This window comes from Anopheles moucheti, chromosome 2 (assembly GCF_943734755.1).
Source record: "Anopheles moucheti chromosome 2, idAnoMoucSN_F20_07, whole genome shotgun sequence".
Classification (NCBI taxonomy): domain Eukaryota; kingdom Metazoa; phylum Arthropoda; class Insecta; order Diptera; family Culicidae; genus Anopheles; species Anopheles moucheti.
In genome coordinates, this window is record NC_069140.1 from 56705295 (window position 1) to 56729630 (window position 24336).

Consider the following 24336-nt stretch of genomic DNA (forward strand, 5'->3'; position numbering starts at 1 on the left):
TGCAAAAACTGAGCATGACACCCCGGAGCCAATTAACCGTATGACACAGGCGGGTTTGTTCCCCATTCGCAGTGATTCACCAACGGGAGTCACGAGTCCGGTTGAGCGATCTTACTCCATGATGCACCTGCTGGAAGTATCGCAAAGCGTTCTTGATTAGTCTTATAACTGTTTGTCCAGCGCCATACGTATGTACATGGCTAATTAATCTTGATGTCACCCCGCAGACACACATACGTACACACGTACACACGTGATATTCATACCGATCAGGAGGGGATGATCGGCTTCATGATAACTGATTAAGCGATTCACCAAAACTGTGTAACATCATCGACTATAACACGATCCCCGTTTCGTTTGTAGATTAAACCTGTTGGTTCAACGCGTTTCTCGATGAATTTAACACATACACACAAGCAAACGTAGTTCTACAGCCCGTGATTCATACGCCCTGTTCGGACAGGTGCACGTATGTTTGTCATTGTCTCGCCATAATCTTGCTAAATGATCACAAGATCACAAGTAATCAAAACTTCCAGAACCCTATTGCTTCGAGGATTAAGGTACATATCTCTTTATTAGAAAGGGCTTGAGAGAAGGGAAAATTGATTTGATTAGTAACACGAAAGTTACAATCACTCACACTACGCTACGCTTAACGTTCCGTGTCGATCGATGGGGTATTTGAATTTTTGCATGCATATAATTACACCTTTTCGTACATGAGGCTACAGCAACTTTTGCGTTAAGCAATAACTTAACAATTTTTATCGAGGACCAATAGCATGACCAATCGAGCAATAAACGTGCAAATTGCACTGTGAAGCTGTCTAACGCCGGTGAAGTTTGAATTTAACGCTTGCAATGCCTACTTCGGTGCAATCATAAATGACAACAGCTATAGCCCCCAATATATGTGTGCTTCGTTTGCGTACAGTACATCTCGAGTTTCATTTTCTTATGTTGGGCTCCATTGCATACCTTTCATGTAAGCAACACCATAGCTTACTTCGTTTTACTGCTAATGAGAAATGTGTTTTATTGCACTGTAAGTGGCACTTACGCATTGGGATGCAGTAAATCATAAAGCTGTGCAATAATAGCGCATTTAATTGCTACACGGGCTATGAGGAAACGAACCCGTCACTGAGCATCCCGAAGGTTCTGTGACGTTTAAAACTCCAATTAAAATATGTCTTTTTTCAGATTTTCTGCGCTTTTGCATCAATAATTTCGCGAACGTGTGTATTGTTCTTATGCTTCTTGTTTTTGCTCCTTTTCACAGTTGTGCATGCATCTTAAGCACGGCAACACCGCAAGCGCTTGTGAGATGATGTAAGTAGCTGTTTTGTTGTTTTTCTTTGAAAACATTTTTCTGTTCTCTGTCTGATGTTATCCCCTACAGCGTTTCTAAATTAATATTTTTTTACGATCACTCTTCCTGTTCCTTCCTGAAAACAGCTTAAATCGTAAACAAAACATTACGAATTCGCTTCCACTTTTGTAGTGCTGTGGTATCCCAGTTCTTTTACCAAAACTTCAAAATTCTTCATTGATACGGCGCGTCTTTCGTACGAAAGGCGAATGCATAAAATCCCATTAACGTGTGTAACAGTAGACACACTGAAGATGAGACGGGCAACGTGTGTTTGCGAACGGTTATTCTCGGACGTCGAGCCCAACGAGAATTCCTTATTTAATGACCATCCATAGGTTCTACCGTACTGATTCATCATCTTTTCGGTGGAGAGTATTGGAAAGAGTCAACAACGGCTCGTCTCTGGTGGGATTAGACAAGAACAAGAAAGAAAACGGTTCAATAATCCCCTCTCGATATCAACACGGTATGATTCACGATTTTCCATTTCCGACACCAATCTGCAATCACTCAACAGTAAGTGCTATACTTCCGCACATTTCACTACAAGGACTATTCACTTCTCAGTACCTCCGATACCTGGCGAATGGGAAGGTGGTTTTGCTTCACCCGTTCAGATAAAACCGCCCCATTGTTCGCGCCCAATCACTCGACCTCATCCGGGGGTGCGTGATCGGTACGATCGGAGATAAAAATTTCCGTATTGCAACCCACTCGAGCCTCTGACTGACCTTCGCCGGATGGACACCTTCTTTAATCGTACGTTATACCACCCCGGGATCGTTGCTCTCCGGTTTTGTTTCCGACTCCCCGACACTGTCTCTCGTCACCATGCCACGAGCCCTTTCGAATCATCCCCTACCAATTCTCCCCCTCCCCGCCTCACCTACACCGATTTTAATGTAGGGCTCGTCGCGGAAAGCTTTGAAAACCAGTCCTGAGTACGCGTCCTTGACGCTGGGAACCGCTCGATAAAACGCACCCCAGCACTTCCGCGAAAAGGTCATTCCGTCTCTGTGCTAGCCCACCGAACCTGAGTCATCGTGCGGTGACTTCTTGCTTACTTATCGTTGATTCCTTTGCCGTACGCACACCTCTTTTTTTTTAGCCCCTCCAACACTCCACACGCAGAGTGTTCATGGTCACCCGCGGACACGATGAACGTTGATCGCGTGTTATTAGGAAGCCAATCTTGGGCCGTAGCGCAGGCGCCTGTTGGTCGGTCCGGAAGCTAGCAAGGTGTGCACTTTTTTATGCTACCAACGTGTCATTTGCGTGCCGATGGTTCCTTGTACGGGTCGCAACCAACCGGGAAGTAGAATGGTTTAAGCCGACGCTATTAATGCATGTGCAGTAACTGGCAATTGGAGATTTATTTTCAGTTTTGTGGAGATAAAGAAGATAACTTTACCAACGGCTCACCAACACGAGCGGAGATCGGTAGATCTTCCGGTCATTCTAGTAAATATGAATCATTAAACGTGAAAGATCGTAACTTTTTTACTAAGATTTATCACCACTATTTATTTTAAGGTTTACAGTTTGCAAAGACATGGCCAGTTAAATTAAGTAATTTGAACATCTCAACTGCCTGAACCGAATTTGAAGTATGCGCAGTGTTTAGTTATCAACCACATGCTGTAAATTTAAAACCTTACTGTGGCAGTTTGCTAATAATCTGGTTGGCGTCACCCGATAGTGTGTGTGGCAATGTAAGAAACTTCAAATAAACATACACCCAATCTCGGAGCTATGATTGTAATCATTCGCTTTCCCATCGGCCGCAAGTCCGATTGGGTGGACAGAGCTGAACAAAGCGTTTCAACATTCCAACCCACTGAGCCATCGGTGACACGATCGAGTAGAAGTTCTTTCTGAGTCACTGCTGAAAAGATCAAAGAAATGACTGACGTGCCTTGCGAGCACATGGGATGCATTACTAATGAGCCTGGCGGAAGTTATGCGTACAGCTCAACCGTTTCTACACATGAATCTTTATCTTTACGCCCGCCTGTCTCACTCCCTATCAGGATGTTTGATTATGCCGTTTTGGACTTTCAATGCGAAGAACATAGACATAGACGGAGAAGGTGGTTGGTGATTTAAACCAGTTCGTTCTACGTTCGGTGAGCGATGTGATCACATAATTTACAACCTTCTGTTTCGTTTCGTTTTTTTTTTTTGCTTGCTGTTAAAAGTCCTCTTACTCCTTATTCCACGAATTGCTATGGTTTAGGTAACGATGGGATTACTTAAAATCCTACTCACAGCCAAATGCAATAAAATTCTGTCACTACGGTACGCATTGACACCTTTCATTTCTCAATTTGTGTCTCTAGCAGACCCCAGACACCGGCAAAGCAAGTCTGGCACATTGGCATTAGAGGCAACAGCTGTAGATCGTTTCACGTTTTTTTTTTTGTTACCTCATTCTCCTTCCTTTATGTAAATGTCGTATGAAAAGCGATTAAATCGGAAGGAGTGCTTCGGGTTGTGTTAAAATTAGCAAACCGAAACCACTGTGCCAGCCCCATCGCCCCAGCTCCCGCTGGTGGTGATTAACGCACCATCACTGACGGTGACAGGTGCGCAAACGGACTCAACCACCCATTGTTGTCATCTCATCGTTTAGGGACATTCATCATGGGCGGTTTCCTTCACGGTTCTGCGCATCCTTACCGCACGAACAGGATTATTGCGACAATCGACTCGTAAACTACGATGACGAGCGTACCGAAGAATATAAGGCGAATTGGATTGGCCGATGCGAACAAATTCAAACGCGATCGCTAAAGACACAACCCGAGGTAACCTCAATATCCATTAGGCCATGTGCCTCCCACGTTAGTCATCATCGCACTCGTCCATCTTTACGTTGCACCCGGTGCACTACGGCAATGACTGGCCCCGAAACCGGTGCGACCCTTCGCTGCTGACCCGTAAAAGGTGCACCGTGTCTTGGTTTACCTCTTTCGCAGGTGCATTAGTCACAACCTGGCTGGCTGGCTGGATTCACGATCCGCTTCGGAACAGGTGGGAACATTTTAATTCATTGCGTTCGGAACGCGTCCCAATTTTGGCCTCGAATGACAATTCTGTCAGCATGACGACATGTTTACGTGTTCGCCAGTGTACTTGTCATGTTAAAGGCGATCTACGGGTAAATTGATTACACTGTTTGACGCACTAGGGGCTGTAACATCTTTTGCACAATTGTGACTCAGCTTTGTTTACCGTGCTCCGTAGTAACGCTTTACGTTGGTAAATAAAATTCCATTGTTATCTTTAATTGCGAAGATCCAACGTTGGCAGATTATTGCTCAAAAATCTAACCAGAAACCTAGCAGAACTATCATTTCTCTCATTCGTTTTTCATACTTTACATCAAGAAACTAATTACAACCTTTGTACGCTTTGTTACAGCTCGATCTAGACGCCGCACCGTGATTCATGACCTGCCCTAACGTTAAATTTTGTGTGACTATTGTCCAAGTTACACTAATCGTGACGCATGGATATCTCCCACCCTCGCAGGAAGTAAACGGATCCATGGCCCGAATCGGTTCCTTCCAGCCACATCATGGGAATCGCCTGGGCAAGTTAAACAATGACCTAATTATGATCTCAACTTAGTTGCATCAGCACACCAAGAACACTGACAAAGAAGGGCGTTCGTGCAAATTGGTCACCTAATAAGCACGCATTTGACTTTTGTCGGCTGCTTTGATGGAGGTGATGCGTCGAGAACTCTTGTTCAATTCGTTGGAACTGGCGCACAAGCCTCATCGACTCCCCAAGCAAACCCATATTCAAAATAACGTAAAATTGGTATAATTAAACGAACGCCACCGATCCATACCATCCTTGGACGCACCGGACCAACAAATCGTGATGGTCGGATGGTGACTCACACACCACCAACAAAGAATAATCCTTGAGCGACGACGATCGTACGCTGCAGTTAAATATGTACCTTCGAGGGTGGTTTTGCGCCAGACGACGACGAACGAACACGAACACAACAGGACGACGCTGCTCCGGCGGGTCGCAACGAAAATAAAGCAAATAAATTCCGCTTGACAGATAATGAGACACGGCTATGAGTAATGAGCAGCAGGATGATCTAATGCTGACCGCGTTGGGGCTGTCTGGCGGATCAGCCCATACCGATGATCACAGTGGCCCTGCAAGAGACCCTTTTGAGAACAATTGAACGATCGGGGCCGTTCTGCATTTCGGATTTGTCTTTGTGGAGCGCAGGCGACCTATCGAAGTGTCACACCGGAGCGCTGCTGCACGTCCAGGGTGGGGTTTTGGGCCCATGTTTTCCGTGTGATCCGTGATCGTGTGTCGCGTGTGCTGGAATCTCGGTGACTGGCAAACGCTGCGAGCCTGGGCTCCACCTTTTTGGGGCTTGGTGCATATCCACACTAACTTCGCGATACCTTTCTAACCCTTTTGTGGAATGTAATTTTAACTCGCTTTATTTGGAATGAATGTTGTTAGTTTTTTTCATTTACTAAACATTAATATTTGTTTTGTTATTTAAAATGATTTTATTTTTTAATTAATTGTTAATCTTGCCTTCCTTCCAAACAGACCAACAATACCAAAGTAAAATAAATCCACTCATCAACAGCGCTCAACAACACTCAGCTGGATGCAAAACAACTCAGTTTTGTATAGTTTGAAATGTTTTTAATAAGATTCTACCAAAATCCAGCCAAGGGTTACACGTCCGGCAGCCAACGTTCGAATGCGTCCGGCCATGAAAGGTGTCAAGCGACAAACCGACGAAAACGTGCATGATTCACACGCTTTGTCCTTCTGGTTGCGTGCATCTCCCACTCTCGTCCGACTGTTGCCCGTTTGCGCAAGACGAAATTCTTTCATCTATCCCGTGACCAGCAGTTAAACTCCGAGACACTGCGTGCGGATGGGTACGGACTGCACGGTCTGCTGGGACTGCTCTTCCGACCGTTCGGTTTGGTGCTAATCAATCATGAAACACATGAGCGCTAAAGGCAACCGATGCACGATGCCGGTTCGATGCCGGATCGATCCCCCGATGCCTGTGCGTGCGTTTATTTTCGATCTGAAGGAAGGAGCGAAAACACTCACACACTCCGTCGTCCCAAGATGTCTGAGTGGCTCGCACCGATGCTTTGGCACCTCATGCGCATCGAACCGAAATGGAAAGCACACGAACGGTTCCCGCACCGTATGAGTCATGGTACGGTCGGGCCCCAGGTTAAATCTGTGCCGATCTGTCTGACGGTTCGCTATTCTGTTGATCTTCCGGGGCCGCGTGATCGGCGGCGAAGGAAGGACGTCGATCCATTGGTAAACAACCGGGGAGGGGGGCTATGAAAATGAAGCTCAGGAACAGCGCACAGAAACCTTTCCATAAACAGACACGAAATGGCGGCTCATGGTGTGTTTCACCTTCAAGAATCGCACCTCAAGGATGCTTCCTGCAACACTCATATGCATACTTTCCCTTCAAGGGATTGCAACATGGCGGCGGATGGGATCGTTGAGCAAGCATTACCTCGGCTGGCTGCCTGTTGATGTAAAACCAGGAAGACAAACATTTATTATACAGAAATATACTTATTATCTACTACGATTCTCTATATTCGTGCCCCAATTGATAGGTTCTACGTGGCTTGATGCAGCGAAAGAGTTCCAGCCGTATTTAAACCCCCAGGAAGGTTATGTCAGTCAGTCGAATCAGACGAAAGTTCTACCATATATTTAGTAAGCAATGTATAACCCTTATATATATAAAGTAAGTTGCAGAAGTAAATATTTATGATTATCTATGGAACATCTTGCTGCATGGCTTGATGTATAACCCTTGAGTTCTAGAGGTGTAACCTGATACAGTGGAGAAGTCAGGAAGCAAGATTCCTTACAAAGTTCTCAGCTAAAAGTAAAATAAAGGATTTTCAGTAGGGATCTGCATTGTCGAATATTGAACCAAATCCATCTCATTAACCACTGACTACAAATCAAATCAATCTAAAAAGCTTAGAAGACTTTGTTGTACACATCACAACTAATATTCTGTTTGGATGAGTCAGCTTGCTCACGAAAATTCGTGGAAATAAGCTTAGTGAGTAGAGATGTTTTTAATATATTGTTAGAAAAAAGTTATAATTTTTTATACCTCAACAACGTACAAAATTTAAACACTTAATCCAGTTACATGATACCAACGATTTTTTATTCGACAAACATAAACAGACTTTGGTACTAAAAATGTAGAATAAGCAGAGTTTCTATTTGGAGTATTGTTAACACACAACCCTGTACATAAATATTATTTTCAATCTACTCTGACTCCACCACCGAAAAACCGGATAATCGGATTCAACTCCAAAAAAAAATCCGAAGTTAGACTTGGGAATAATCCCAAGTTTATCCCGAATTGCTTCGGAGTCGACTGCGGGAAAAAATAATTCTACCCCACACTGGTGCTTATGCGAGTCATATTTCCTGCTTACATTTGTTTACTCAAAAAAGTACGTAGCCACTCTTTTCTCATTGAATGAAAACTCTATGAGCAAATCAAGTAGATGCATAAACTGACATTTTAATGTGACAATACGGCAATCATTGTCAGACATTTTCTTTTCCCACAGCACCCACACGCCCTCGGCGGGCAACTCAATATTGAGCGGCTCAACGGCTGTCCAGCCAACCTTAGCAAATATTTGCTCCAAATGAATCAGATCACCATGAATGCCGACTGTGATCTACGCGTTCATGAGCATTTAAACACCAGCCGGCAAACTCATCACCATTGCCATTACTTTCCCTTGCCACCAAGCGCATTCCAAAGCGTCCGAATACTGCCGATGTCACTCGTCAGCCTTTCCGGTGATTAGTACGGCTGAGTCATAAGGGGGAAAAAATGCACATTAGCGTCTGTTCCGCCTGGCGGAAGTACCTCCAAGCATTCCAGAACCTAAGAATCACAACGGCAGCCAACGACAAGGAGGGCAAAGAGAATCGTCTATCGTTTGGCGGGTTTCATTGATCACACTACAGAAACAGTTGCGTCACTTCTTGCAAGAACCGACTCAGAGAGAAAGCATTTCCCGCTTTTCCGTACCGTATGTTTACATCCCTCGCATCATTTCGTTGCGGCTGCCAGCGAAGAACAGCGTCATCGTGGTCACACAGTCGAGACCATATGGCCCCTTTTTTGAGAAAACGTAGCAGCACCATTCAAGGCCCCGTAGCCTGTGGGCCAAGTAAACAAAGTAAAACGACGCAATAAGTTTGACTGACTCGGCAACGCCGGGAAGAGTAACATTCCGGACATCACTAGAATCGGTCTGTTCTTTGTCACCAACAAATCGAAGACGCGCTCAGTGAATCACGAGAACAGGCCGACAAGTGTGCAAGCGCTATGAATAATCCTTGTTCTAGATATCCGTTAATCCTCTCCTCCGGGATTCACTTCCGGCAGCAGTGTGATCGTCGTCAATGGAACACTTTTACACTGAACGCTTTTACGCATCTTCCTCGGGTAGCGTGGATACGTTCACACAATAAGTATAAATCCTCTTCGCCGTGATATATTGACAAGTTTGTAAAGCGCTCGCCCTGATCACAGATGGTTAGTTGTCAATGGGCCTGCTCTGGCAACCCGTTAGTCATCGTGACTCGGGCCGGTAGCCTGGCACCTCATATGACATCATCCGTGAAGTATGTTGAAGCTAAAATAGCGTCTCTTCCAAAAACTTTTATTGCTTTCCGATGGCGAGAAAAGCCGTGTGCGATTACTCGCTGTGTGGTGGTGGGCTGCACGACGGTAAAAGGCATCACTCCATAAACGGTTCCTGTGCACATTATCTAAAGTAACTTCGGATTACCTCGATCCTCTCCTTGCTCAGGGCACACGGGAGGTGGTCAGCAGAAGAAATGTAAGCTTCTGTTAACGTACGGCTACTTAGGGAAAAAGGTTCAAGGATCAATGATCAATCCCATTCTCCATGTGTGGGATAGGCAAGGGTTCTGCTGATCAACTACGAAATATTACTTTCGCTAAGGAGTGCTCAGTGGGACCGTAGCTGTAGGCCATACAGAAGAGAAATGGTGTTGAAGTTTCATTCTCTTTGCAAACACCCGAGTCGTCTTGCTCGTTCTCCCAGATGTAGCGGCGAGAAATAGTTATTGTCCAAATTTGTAACCCAAATGTACGACGTCTGCCCGATATCTTATCGTATGCGCGTAACCAATTGTTGAATGAAAAACAATGAACAGTTCGTTAAATCCCCCGGCCTGCTTACTTTTTTCTCCAGGTAAGGCTAAAATTTAACCCTGCCCCGATCGAGACGTGGATCGCCGGATGTTTGCTGGTGCAAGAAACGCATTGCGGTTTCTTTTTTTAATGTCTGCCACCTTGATACGAAATTGTATTAGACACCTTTTTTTACCTCTGTTCGTCTTATCGTTCACAGCCTTTTTGCTTCCTTTCATAAGTGTCATGAGTCATGCACAGACAAGGATCGCCGACGGGGACAGACCCCTTGTACCGGGTAGGACCTTCTAATTGTGCCCAGGCAATGGATAGTGACGCAATGGTCAGGTATCAACATTAGAAAACAAAATACATTTCCTGACCTACAAAAAGGTCCCTACCGCGGCTAATTAGTTTACAGGTAGATGGATGGGTCGGGAAGCTTAAAAAACAGCAAAAGAAATTTAGAAGAAAAAGACAAATTGTTATTTCTATAGAAACGGAAATAAACGTCCAGTTAGGCTGCACGTTTGATGTCTTATCGAAGAACATTTTTATCACAAATGTGCAAAATTACTTCCACACAGCAAAAGCTCAATTTAAAACTTGTCATTCAATATTTGCAACCACTTATTTGCACTTTAGACATCAGAAAATACTACTTCATCGTTGCTGAAGTCACGCACAGATAGCTGCGACAGGGCAGGCCGCAGGTGAAGTCATCGATTGGAAAAGAACTTTCCACCAGGTGTGATAAGAGCATGAACAGTTTTATTGTTATCATGCACCTCGAACATTTCAGACGACTTTTGATAACGCCACACTTCCTTCGTGCGATAAGCGGATTTTTTATGCGCTTCCCTCCCCACGAGAGGGTTAATTTATCTTGCTGTACAACGCCACGGCTCCGATAGCGATAAAACAATCAAGGTTTCTTCTATTTATAGCACCTTTTTATTGCTTTGCCTAATCATAAATTAGTAATGGTTTTCTCATGCAATACACAAAAATAAATACAGTATTCAGCAGTCTTTTGCAACCATTTTTTATCAAACAATTGGGCAGTTCGGTGGTGTACTGGTAGCGGCGCCGGTCTTCACACGACAGGACCGAGGCGAAATCCCATCCGGACCAAACCCCCGTAGCAAGGACTGACTATCCAGCTGAAACAAAACAAAAACAGTAGCGTACTTATTAAATCTTTTGAGAAGAGTCATTCATATGAATCTTTAGGAGTCAGTCGAATCAGAAATCGACTCTCAGAACAATAAATCTTGTATGATTCATGAATCTTTGAGGATTTAAGAAACTTTGAAAATAAAAATTCAGGTTCATTCATTTAATGCAAAGATTCATTCAGACTCATGAATCTGAATCATGCTCAACCAACACTAGTACAATCCCGGAAGATCAAAGGAAAATTCCCTCTCACGGTGAAGAACAGTTTTTATCCATATCAATGACTGTTAAATGCAACGTCATTGATGGTGGTCGATAGATGGTTCAACGCTTCTAACATGCCTCTCGCTGCTGTATGAGCAACAAAAGCGGAAGCAATGATGGTGCATTGTTAGAGGCAGTCAGTAGAATGTGTAAATCGTCAGTCAACTGCTGATGTTACAAGCCACGGTTGATATGCAATTTTTCGTCCATTGACTCCGCGAGTTCGCGCGATGGCATTGAAATGATCAAATTACATATCATAGTTGTATCAATGCATTGTTGGACATTCAAACTGCAGTAGATAATTCCATGGTATGAAAGAATATCGCTATGCATCCGGTCGCCAATTTTACCGGGCTGCTTTAAATTTTAATTGATCATTTAGCATATTTTGCATTTTGAAATAAACTTATTATCGTGCATTTTACTTTTAACATAATTTCGAATTTACATGCTTTCTAAGCCCCATTCAACTGCTTTTTAATCTGCTACTAGTCATATGGGCATTTTTGTCTCTACGCTAGAGCTTTGCTATATAGTGCCAACTTTCATTGCAACACGTGATTTTAAAAATTGAGATGAAAAATGTTATCTAGAAGATTGCAAAAATATATCTAGTTGTCACATAAATTTACTTTAAAATGTCAATATTTTATACTTATAAGATCTTACTTAATGAGATAGATTTAATTAGTTTTAAGTTACTGTCTCAGTGTAGTTTGTTTATTATTTTTAAGTGATTAAACTTTCTTTATTCATTTATCATTTTTTTACCGTTTATCGATCATTATGCTTATATTGAAATGTTTCTTCAACTTTAAATAAAAGTATATAATTACACTAATAAATTTATGTAGTTTTATAATGGCCACGAATTAAATTTACAGCCGAAAGATGAGTTAGTGCTGAGTTAAAAACATGAAATCCAGCTCAGAAATGTTGCATTTCTGCTCATATTAGACGAGCCCCCTAGCAAATAGTGCATTCAGCACGATTTCCACGCGAAATGAGCGATGATGAATCATAGTAACCACGGCCGCTGTAGTTAGTTGATAATGCAATGAACTGCCACGAACGAAACTTAGCCAACCGTGGCCATGCTGGATGAGAAACGATAATATCCATCCAGCGTCGAATCAGCTTGAATGAAACCAGAAGTTTCAATGAAGTAAATTACAGCCTAACGTTGGATGGTACTATTTCATGCTTACGTCAGCACATCATCGACATTTAATCGTACAATTTCGTAGGTACTTTTGAAGCCATTTGCTACTCGAGTTGTGCGCACTTGTACTACAAGACGCGCGAATACATGCACAGGCAATGCATTCGCGTTGCTTTCTGGCGTAGGGTTGTTTATCACTTTATACGGTCATTTGATTGTTTGAATGACATGGTAAGGTGTGCAGTGCGGGATTTGCCCGATGTGACGGAAAGCTTATCGATATTCATCCGCGTTGAAAACAAACCATACCGGACGGTGTCACGTGTAGTGTACGTTTGTTTATCGTACACGACGATTTCGGTCGGTAAAATTCCACTGCTCGGTTGGCGGTTGAAGGCCGAAACCTCATCCGTTTTTTTTTTTTTGCAAACCGAACACTGATCCATCGTTCAGGTTTCTTGTGACGGGCCCAGACATCTCTTCCGATGCCGTGTAGGCTCGACAGCGTACGTGTACCGAGGCCGCGAGAAAAGCACAACACAAGCGGCCAGACATTGGGCAAGCAGGAAAAGCTAGACGGTTGGAAAGCGCGAAAAAGAAACCATCGCGTTGCAACGGCGAAACCAGTCGGTGCAGGGCAACCACGGAAAGCAAACGACGGATCGAGTTCATGACATCGAAACTGAGCAACACAATCACACGTCGACACACATCGCTGCAGAACGCGCTGCGCCATAGCGAATCAGTGTATGTGGAAAGAGCGGTGAAGAAAGACGGGTAGCTCGCTGAACAAGATGAGTCATAGCGCGCTGTCAACACGTGCAAAAGGTGCTACCACGTACAGATGTGTGTCGTTGAGATGTAGTTGTGTCGGCAAGGAATGTAAACAGCATTAGCTCACGCACACTGCTTTATGCAACGGCAAGGTAACAGAGGAAGCATTATGTGCCCTCTTTCACCACGGACGATGTTCATGGATTTTTATTCAACATTTCAGAACTGATTAATCCTACATTATGTGAAAACATCCTCCGTACAGTATGGGACAAATTAACAAATGACATTAAAATGATTTTCTTGTACGAAAATCATACATCCAACAACCACTCACACAATCAACCACCAGTTCTGAACACCCTCCTAAGCATCTCTCAGCTAAGCAGCTGGCTCGTGGGTGTCAATGTGTGCGTGTCAACTTATCCTAAATCACACGATCTAGCAATGTGTATCGTTATGCAAATGGAATCTGCAGCAGTAGCACAAATATGCTGGGTACGGTATAGATTGAATCAAGCTCAACTGCTAAAAACGAATCGCGCAATTCGTTTAATTAATGCTCTTATTCGATTGTTTACCGTACACTGCACGAATGCGACCAGCTGTGGTTCATGCAATTATCATTAGCTTACGAAACGGTGTGTTGACTGTGTGCGTAAGACCTACACACTCGCGACACGTGCAACGCATCGTATTAGAGAGCTCGATTTGATTGATACCGACGTCCGCCCTCCCGAACTCGTCTCTTTCTTCTCTTCGTCCAATGACGTCACTACGCGGTGACCGTTGCTTCTCTTTTCAAATGCTCCGTCATGCAATAGTGTGCGTATGGAGCACAGTGCACAGTGGGAGTATCGTAAAACTGACCTTTATTTTCTTTTATTTAGCATAATTTACAAATCTGCTTTAATCAGATTTTTGTGAGTCTAAACACAAGTCAATTAGCTCAATCCGGCAAAGGTATATATTCCGATGCAAAATAGTTCTATATGCCCAAATCCCGGGTAGTAAATAGAAAAAGGGCTTCAAAAATATACTAACGGTGTGAAATTATGGTTTTTTAATTACATACCGCTTCAACTGTTAATACTGCTTTTCTCTTTTCGTGTTTTAAACCTGCTGAAATAAGATCCTGAAAAGTAATAAATTTTGTCCAGTTTTGAACACATACAACGCACCGTGCTCGGGATGATAGTGTGCGTGCACGTTAAGTTTTCCACTGCTGACTGGCGTAAAAGCCAACACAATCATTTCATTCATTCGCAAAAAACCAAGCGTCCGCGTCGAACGTAAACGCCACCGGAGAATCGTACATTTTGTTTGTTCGGTTCGATTTCTCGTTTCGGTTCTAGTGGATTTCAACACAAAACCCTTCGGTTCTTTTTTCCCTTCCTGATAGTCACGTTCCTTCTGTTGTCATCGCGGTAAAATCTGCCTTTTCATTTGGATTACCACCAAACCCTGCAACCAGCGTCCAAGGAAAGGTGTTTCTACCGAACAGACATACAACGTGCAGAGCAGCCGTGTGAGGAACTATTTCACGTACTGCTTGGATCTTGACAGTTTAGCTCGACGCCAATCCATAGTAAACATTGTGTGATTGGTTACGATTGTTCTGCGAAAAGCGGCACAAATTGAAGAAGGAGCAGTACGCCAGTGAGTAATCGAACGAATCGATTGCCTGCAAGAAAAAAGCCCAAAAAGTGCGCCGATGATTCATTGCCTTCTGTTGTTAACGCGCTGACAACGGTGGTGATTCAGTTTCCATCCACGGGCAAGTGCTTACAAAGTAGACGCGCTATCGTGTCACTCCGGGTGTCTCAGTGGAAGTGGATCAGCGTTTGTGTGCAGCAGCAGAAGAAGGAGAAAAACGACACAATTTATCGTCGGAAAGCAGTTTTACAGTGAGAAGAAACAGAAGAAATTCATCTGTAAAAAAAACAACAAACAGCATTACCCTGCAGTACAGAGTGTTTGGAATACAGAGCGTTACTACGGTTCCAAGTGCTCACTTTGAATGTTACGCCAACAACATCGATCGTGAAACAAACAAGTTCGCAGAATAGCGAACGCCAACAGTGCAGGTGCTGATAGAGCGGGAAGCAAAAAATACCTTACATAACGAGCTAATAATGATGAGCGCGCCCGACTGCATATTGCAGGTGTGATTCATATTGTCTGAGTAGGTTCGTAGTCGATCTGTGGTGGAAACAAGTTGAAGCAAGAAAAAAGAATTCTGCTTCTACTGCGTGCTGCGTGTGCTGTTAGTAGTTGTGTCTACTAATTCACCTCGACACAAAACCGTGCCTCATCTTGTGCAGCCGTTTGGTGGCATTCTCCGTACAATTGGCGCTAGTTGATAGTGTGGTTCGTTCAGATCGCGCTGTAAAGTGCACAACATCGCTCCACCCTCGTGAATGTCGCGTGGCAGTGTGTTCTTGACAACCGTGATCGATACCTCGATTGTTTTATCGACCAAGTGTAAACGTGTGTGCTGCGTGCCTGCTACGCTGTTGCTTGTTGAATAGTGTTTCACGTGCAAATTCCACTCCCTTTTAATAGCGCTAGTTTGCGTTAAATTCGTGCCTTGTCCAAACACCGGTGACCACAAAGTGTAAAGATAAATACAATCATCTCAACTGACAGCCGCCCCGGAACAAGCTGCCCGAGTGACGCCGACGACGGTAAGCCGCTTGCAGCAGGGGCAGCATCGACCGTCACACCGGGCAGTACCGGGCGCAGCAGCAGCAGTCACAACCCGTTCAAAACGTCCAGCAAAATGAGGATGAAACATAAAGCGCCCTGCCTGATGCTTCGGTTTATGCCGACAGACAAACACGGTAAGACACACCGCTACTTTGCGGCCCATGCTACGCACATCTAAACGAACAACCGGGGCCAATCGCCTTTATCTCAACATCCCCAGCTGAAGTGGACAAAATTCGCGGAAGTTCCTAATGATTCTGTTTTTTGATAGCACAAGCCAACATTGATTGATGATTAGCGAGGCCATTAATTTAGCACAATCAAACCTGTTCGAGAACTAATTTGTGCGAAATAGAAGGAAGGAAGTTATTCCCAGGAAGAATTTTCTTTTATGACAATCTTTACTTTACTAGTTAATTTACACCAGAGGTCATTGTTTCAATTATTATTTGTCAACCAGTCAAGATCATGTTATTGATCTTGATGGATCATCTTAAGACCTTTTTCGATCCCTCGACTCTTCTTTTGACTTAAGTGCACTAATTAAGAGTGGTTATAACCAAATTTCTCACTCCAAGAATGCCTCAGTTTGCCATGGTCGAGTAATCCAGCTGGCTATTCGAAAGGGGATTCACTGAAACCAGTCAACATGATGACTGATTCGCGAAGAAAATAACCTCATCGACAGCTCTGAGAAATGCTGTTTCCGAGAATTATGAAACGTGCCAGCAGCGTACCACCATAATGGGCTGGGTCTTTATGTATATTCTGGAACGGAAGCGTCTGCATGTGCGTTTTCTGCGAACTCACATACACACGGTACATTCCGATCGACCCGAAGCGATATTGTTTGCCCTTCACTATTGAAGAATCGAGGGTGAGAGGTTCAACCTCACGTTCGACGGCCAACATGCAGCCCGTCATGCAGATGCTGATGTGATGATTAGTTTTGCATTTCACTAGAAAAATTAAGAATAGCGTCGAACAGTACCAATATATTTGTGCATAAATAATATGTTACTATATTATTACAAAATTAGTAATGGTTTAGCCCTGCCATAAGACCTCCAAAAACGCAGTCCGCGTGTTTCAGCATAAACGGTTGTTGTTTGAAACTCCAGTAAATAAGAACGCTTAGCACACTTTTTCGACTAAAATTTGACGCATTCAGCTTGCTGGACTGACCGCGGGGCACAGAACAGAAGGTACAAAATGCTTCCATGTTTGAGCCCAGGTATCAAAACTGTAGGCGTAAACGAAACAGCAAAACGTCACCAAACTTTAGCGCGCGTACATGCGTCCTCGACCCAACAGCGAGAAGGTTGTCGGTGTTTTAATACATGGCATGTCGAGCGCAAATAAGTTTGGCATTCCACCGACAAACCGCAATGAATCATCACTGCGACACGGGTCTCGATCGTGAAGATGAAATGGATGGATAAAGAATAAGCTTTAAGTACGCGGCATCTTTTCTGGTTCCCTCTGGTTCTTTTTTTTTTTGCTTCTTGTGCCGCTGTGCCTGAGACGGATGGAATTGAATGCGGTGAATGATGATGCGGTACACACAACCGACAAAAAATCGTACATCAATCGCATTTAGCTTTAGCTGGCTTAGGGGCAGAAGCAGAGAACTGGTGGTGGTAGTAACTATTTACGACCAGTAATACCACCGTCCGCTTCTACACCCGTCCGAGAAGAAAAAAACATTCCACTAAAGAGTGATTTGAGTGAGTGGCCCCAAAAATAGTTTCTTTTCATGCGTTTCATCGCGTGAGCGGAAGGTGTGTGGTTTATTGGTGTGCATTGTTTTTGGGGTCTCGTCTCACATGCGCCCCGAATGCTCGATCAAGCATAATCGGATCGGTGCCACATGTGGAATGCTTCTTCTCATAGCCAATCGTTATCTCGCAGAAGAGCTGGCGAAAGATATTCCGTGCTACAATTTGTTTCGCATTTAAACATGCAGCAAATCAGTTACGTGATTTGTCAAACGATTGCATGCATGAAACCCCCTTTCTTTTTGTCGTTTTCGCAACAAAGATCATGAAGTACATTTTTGTGGTTGCCTCCTCGTGTGATACATCTGTCTCCCGAACCTGTTGTCTAGTGTTTCATTTCCGCAGTTGCGCTGCGAGCGAGCCGGTCGAGTGACGGTCAAGCCGAAGCAGTGGGATACCATCCACCACCAGCAGCTGATCGGTGGTGGAAAACACGGGGGGGGCCCTCCCACTGGGAAGGGTTGCGAGAGCGAAAGAGAGATGGCGCATTTTTTTTTTCATGACTAGAAATAGCCGCGAATAGCGTTGCGCTATTCAAGAAAACCCCCCTCTGGCCAATTTCGATTTCGAAGATGACTCATCGTCCGTTGGCCGAACGCCAGAGGTGGCATGCTTAAAATTTGTACATAGAAACAGGGCAGCCGCGGGCAGATGAGAAGAAGCGGTGGCGGGCGGGCGAAGCAAACCGAGTTCGCGTGCACTTTACGGGCGCAGCATAGTGTGTTGGATCCGCGGCAAAAAGGAACGATCACTGCTGCAACCGAACGCGAAGAAGAACCGATCTGCCGTAGCATGCGAAGCGCAGAGCGAGTGTTGACACGTATGAGTAAGAAGCGGGATGAAAATAATCCGCATCCGCATTATACACCGCCCCAACCTCGTCTGTTGGGGTTCGGAGGATCCGGAGAGAAAGCCATACGACGACGGCCGGTGGTAGTGTGGGTACCGTATGCTTTTCGGCCCCAGGCCGAGCCGTGCCGTCTGTGGCGAACGGATCGTGTTCTACCCTCTGCAGGCTCTGCAGCTTCACACAGCGAATCATGAATCGGTTCGTGACACGAGCATGACGCGGGCGGTGTGGGACATTTGGCGAACTATTTTTAGTACTAAATCCATCTTCGTTCCCACTGCACGCAACGGCAAGGACGCACGACCATGCACATAAGAAGGGGACCCCGGGTGCTCTAATTGATGTGTGGTAACTGGTAACTAACAACTTTTCCGATCGCGAGACTTTCCATCTTCGCGCTGTGCGGATTTGGGTTTGGGCTGCGCGCAGGCACGAGAAGAGAGCGAGGTACATCGCTTGGGAATGAATCAGAAAGCTGATCCCGCTGTAATGTTTCGCACATAAATCAAGCTGATTTACGCCCGATTTGCTAATGATGAAACGAAGTGTAGCAATAAAGAGAATTTATTTTCAGCTGTCTTCAGTGCTTGCCTGCCTAGCGCGCGTAGACTCTGGCCTGTGTGTGTCCGTTTCATCTCATTCGTGCGCAGGCAAGATCACTTTCCGGGCATCACACTTTGACCTCCGATATGCGCGCACCTCCACGGCAATGCAACCCTTCCCTGTCGATTCTGCCGATTGTTTACCTGCCCTTTTCGTGCGGGCAGTAGTGGTGGTGTTGAAGCAATAGGGTAGCAGCGTGAAATTGCTTCACGATCTAGCCATTAAAGTTGGGTTTCGGCGAGTCATGAGTCATGGTCGCTGGTTTACACGACGACCTCCCGACAACCGTCCATATGAGGCTGCGAACAGATCACTTTCATCCGGTGATATGTTGCTCTATTCCCATCAATATCCATTTCTGCACCGGTTCGGAAATCAATCCGAGGATCAATTGCGATTTATGGTTAGGATAAAAACCTCCCCCGGAGAAGATTTATAAATTACAGTTAGGAACGAACGATCGATCGTTACGAAGAGCGTTGAAAAATCTGAACAAAACCAACCATTGCTTTCGGTTTGAAGTCACGATTTTTCGGACTATCAGCCCACCGAAACGCATACCATAGTAGAGAACTAGTTCTCTACCGCACGGAGAAGATCGATCGCCTACAGGAGTTCGAGTCTCACTTCAGCGTACCAAGTTGGAATCCGCTTAGCCTCACCTCAGTTTCCACTTCCTGTCGGCATTTGCACGCGACCTTTAAAGGTTTCACGCAAGAGTGCGCTTTAATCGTGAATCGATCGCTTCCAGCCCATGTGGTATGATGGGTTTGCGTGTAGATAAGAATTTTATGCTGTATACTCTTGCAATAGCATAATTTTAAAGCAAATGATTTTTTTTTCCATAAGGTATCTGTAAAGAATTAATGAATGTTAGCTTCATGCTTTACCGATCACCTTCGTCCCGTTCCCTTTTACTGCAAGCACACTGCAAAACGGATCAACTCAGCCGATCGGCAAGAATAGAAATCTCCACCAGCTGAAAAAAGAAAAATAAAAATCCCCCCCCACATATTCACTTGCTACTCAGCAAACTTTCGCTTTCGGTTGTTTGTTTTGCTTCCGTTTTTGTTTCATCTTTCCATCTGTTTCTTTTTTTTTTTGTTTTTAATTTCATTCCCGACCATCGGCAGCCATCCATGGGCAACACAAACGGCACAAAGATAGTTGCGATGATTCATCGATCGCTTCCAGCACCCGGGTACCTCTGGCGCGTAGCTGTTCTAGTCCTGCAGTATCGTACGGTAAGTGTCACCATTCAACTTTGCACAATATCTCATTGGGTGCACGGACGTGCCTCTAATGAATGGGTCGTTTCCTAATGAAGTTAAACACAAATTCCCAACCATCAGCTGCATCTATATCTTTCGCGATACTTCAGTTTACTGCTGGCCCCCGATAGCATAACGATCGAGGGCGCTGATCTTTGCACGGTGGGACCGGGTATCGAATCCCATCGGATGGGGAACTGAGGGTGAAACTCGCTCAAGTTCCTCCAGTAAAAAAGGGTAAACAAAGTCAAGTTAATGGCAAAAGTACTCTCAATGGACGAAAATCAACATCCATGAAAACATGAATTCAGCGGCCGGATTATACACGGATCCGTGTGTGTGTACAAAAGCCTCAGCGATGACGTGAAGATGTAACAGCGAAGAAACAATAAATGTAACGTCCAAGGAAGAAGTCCCCATTAGTTCCGCAACCATTTGACGTTTGTAACCAGACAAAAAACGTCAATGATTGTTGCGTTATGACGCGCCAAGTGACAGTTCATCGGAGTCGTCATCCCAGCCACCCAGTGTCATGTCAAAAACAACGCATGAAAAACGCTGTAGTATGTTTTAGGTGCTCTTCTCTGTTTACACCACATTGTCGCTTTTTGTCGGATAATGCTGTAGATAACGGTCTAGAGATGGCCTTTCGGCCTCGCAAGATCGACCTGTGTGCGTGTGTGTGTGTGTGTCTTGTTGGGAGATTTGTTTTGCTTTGACCGATCTGCTCTTTAGGTCGCGTCGATGACGTTAGCGTGGAAGATTTGCATGGGTTTCGTAATCTTATCCTCGCCTCTAGCTGAGGTCCATACGCCATACCGAAACGGGCGTAGTTCTTTCCTCCATCATCTTCGGACGTCCAAGTTAATTTCGGACCGGGGTAAACAGAGACCATAAACACGATAGTAGTGTGATGATGGTGAACGTTTTACTCGGGTAGGCGCTAGCCGCGTTGCGTAACGTGCGGGCAATTGGACGCTGCTGATCGCGCTGAATGTCGAAATTGCTCCAATCATGCGCGGTGACAAGCGGAGCGGACACCGGCATGTGTGTATGCTTATGCTGATAAGCAACCGGCTGTGCATCTCTTAGCCTCTCTGGGGACGATTATCCAATTGATGGATTGCGTGTACGGAACGGACGGGATACTACATACCAACCAGTGCGCCGCGCCGGCATGATCTGACCGATGCTGATGCTGGTGGTCTCATCAACGCGCGCGAACGCATCAACCACAGATGGACGATGTGTGATCCTGAGCTGAGTTTCCATTCTTTTTTTGTTTGCTGTTTATTTTTATTTATAAACCACAATCAGAATGGGTCGGTATGGTGGTGGTGGTCCCCTGAGTCTTTTGACATTTTTTTGTGCCGCTCTACGGCCGCCAGTCCCCCGGTGTGTGACTCACCATCACGAAAAAGCCGAGGACCAATTGTGCAAAGTATAGTTTTTTTTTGTATTAATTTATTTACTTTAACCACGCTTCCTTTTTTGCGTGTGCGTTGTTTGTTTGCTTTTTGTTGTCGCAAAACCACAAGAGGGCGTAAAAGGAAGGGGTGAAAAGATGAGCTAACTGGGGGTATGCCCGAAACGGAAACACCATCATCATCATCATCGTCAACTGATATTTTGAACGTTTGTTCGTTTTTGGTTCTTCGGGCTTCTTCGGGGCCGTTTTGCGTCGGTGGTCCGTTTTTAGCGGATGCCCACAAACTTTTCCGGTCCCCGAAACACTCGATACAAATGTGACACTTTGGCACTGGAGCCGTATGACATCACCCCGATCAGGGGCACCACGAACGTTTTGTCCACGAACCAACGCGGATATGACTTTCAGCAGCCGAAGAAGTCGTCGGAAGAGTATGTCCTCGCAGGCAATCAAGTGTTCAGAGGCAGTCTGTCGGTGGAAGATTTTCGTAACACCCGATGTTTGGAAAATGTTTGCAACCATCCGCAGCAAGCGCAGCAGCATCATCGTGGTCGGTGGTCCGGGAAATGATGTACAGAATTAGATCGCTTTGCTAAAAATATACGCACGCCAAGAGGTAATTAGCGAGCGAGCGTGGCAACAACCACAACGTGTGACTGAGGCGCCCGAGGGGCAGCTTACTGCTGCGGAGGTTTGCGCAGGGTACGGAAGTGAAGAGCAGCGCCATATCTCCCAGGTGTCCGGAAATTCACCCTTCTATGGTACGATTTCACCTGTTGAATGCACCGACACACGCCTGTCTCTGCGTGTGGGGTGTAGCGAGCCAACACAACAACCAAAAACAATACAAACGCACCGTGAGGAAAGGGCAGAACGGCGAGAAAGCGACCGTTGGTTGGGAAGCAACAACAGCAAAAAAGAAAGAAATAAATAGCCAAAGCAACGAATAGAAGCTGTGCGTTGTGCGTTCGGCTTATGCTGCGAGCCCATGACGACAAGATACAGGCATCCAGAAAATCAACCGTCGCTCCGTATCCGGTTTCAAGGCCGGTCGGACAACTTTTCGCGTCACTCCCGGCCCCCGGCACTCCTTGGCTCTTCCCCAGCAAAATTCGAGTTCGGGTAAAGGTGTCTCCCCGCCCCGCAAAGTCGCCAACGGGGGTTTTCTCTCTCTCGCACCGACGAAACCCTTTCCGTGCTTGTGCTCGCCGTGCTGACACGGTGTGGAGGGCTTTGGTGTGTTCTTTTTCGCTGAGGCCAAAGACGACTAAGCCCCATCTTTTCTGCAACACAGACGCACCTTGAATCCTTGGTGTGTTTTTTTTTTTTGCTCTTTTATGTTTCAACACAACCGTGGCGTGGGACCACCTTTGGCCCAACGGGAAAAATGCATTTCGGAATGTGTTGCTTGTGTTGGCTGGAACTAACGCACACACACAGCCACACAATGCACAGTTTTAGCAGTGGTATGCATGTCTCTGTCGTTGAGTTTTTGTGGCTGGAATGTATTGCTCCAACGGGCTTTTCGCTGTTTGAAACCCACGCCACGGAGATGTGTTCGTGCGGTGCCAGGTGCAAGGGTTGGTGGTTTCTGTTAGTTTTGGATGCTGAAACGAAGAGGGGAATAAACGTTCCACGACACAAAACACACACACACACACACACACACACCAGCAAGTCGAAAAGCTTAGGAAGAATTTGAATGCAGGAAAAACGACCTTCCAACCGATGCATGTTGACAGGTCTCTCTCTCTCTCTGACCACGTCTGGCAGGCGGTGGTTGCGGTCCGACGGTTGATATTAATAGCGCGCCCTTGTATCAGCGATCCTGATTTGTCTTACAATTCGGGGAAAACATGTGTGTTGCTGCACCAGTCGTGTTTAATGCGAAATGACACCAACGGAAAAAGTCCAAATCGTTTAAAATTCCACGACGCTCCAGATGGTTGTAGGCAAACAGAATGCACAGTTTGTAACAGTTTGTAACCATTAGTGGAGTGGAGCATCACCACCCCAATCGGTGGTCATCGATCAGCGCCACTTGGCCAATGCTTAAATGTCGATTTATCTATAAATACGCTCCACGGGAATATCTGTCTGAGCGTTCAATTTAGTGACTCCCCTTGTTTCCCAACAACAAAAAACCACTCGCGATCGATCCCCCACTAGAATGTCCAATCAACTCCAATGTTTTGTACAATAGTTTGTGTGCTGTAGCTGAGTGATGCCGTCAGGCCGGGGATAAGGGGGGCCAGCATATCATTGAACTTTAATTGAACCGCAGACTACGCACTTCCCGATTGCTCGCCTTTGCACATGTGTGTGTGTGTGTGTGTGCACCCGGGGGACAAATTTATTCCGGTTGTGCCGACGGAACACGACGAGCCGCCCGGGGAACATTTTGATACCGCGCCGAAAAGCCTCACGGTCAGCAATTTTTGTCGACTTCGACGAAGCAAATGGCGCGAGGCGCGCGGAAGTTTTTTTCCCCGTTTATGAATGGGACAGCAGAAATGCGCCGATTTGCGTGCCGAGTGTGTCTAATGATAACGAAATCGTTGCGGCTAGAAAGCAAAAAAGAAAAACCTCCATTCGAGTTCATTCAATCACGGTAAAACCTGACCGCCTGAACTCAACTTCATTCACCAGTGTAGTGCAGGGCGATAGGCGTTTAGCTTG

The 24336-nt window shown here is 45.3% G+C and overlaps 1 protein-coding gene across 1 annotated transcript in view; it reads left to right on the forward strand.

Annotated features, from left to right (window-relative positions):
* Window positions 1-14509: 14509 nt before the first annotated feature.
* Window positions 14510-24336, forward strand: part of LOC128296964 (uncharacterized protein ZK757.2) — a 28497-nt gene continuing 18670 nt past the window's right edge. Inside the window, exons 1-2 of the mRNA XM_053032505.1 lie at window positions 14510-15860; window positions 20091-20201. Of these exons, the coding sequence (XP_052888465.1) occupies window positions 15800-15860; window positions 20091-20201 (172 nt within the window). The 5' untranslated portion in view covers window positions 14510-15799. The remainder of the gene's footprint in view (window positions 15861-20090; window positions 20202-24336) is intronic.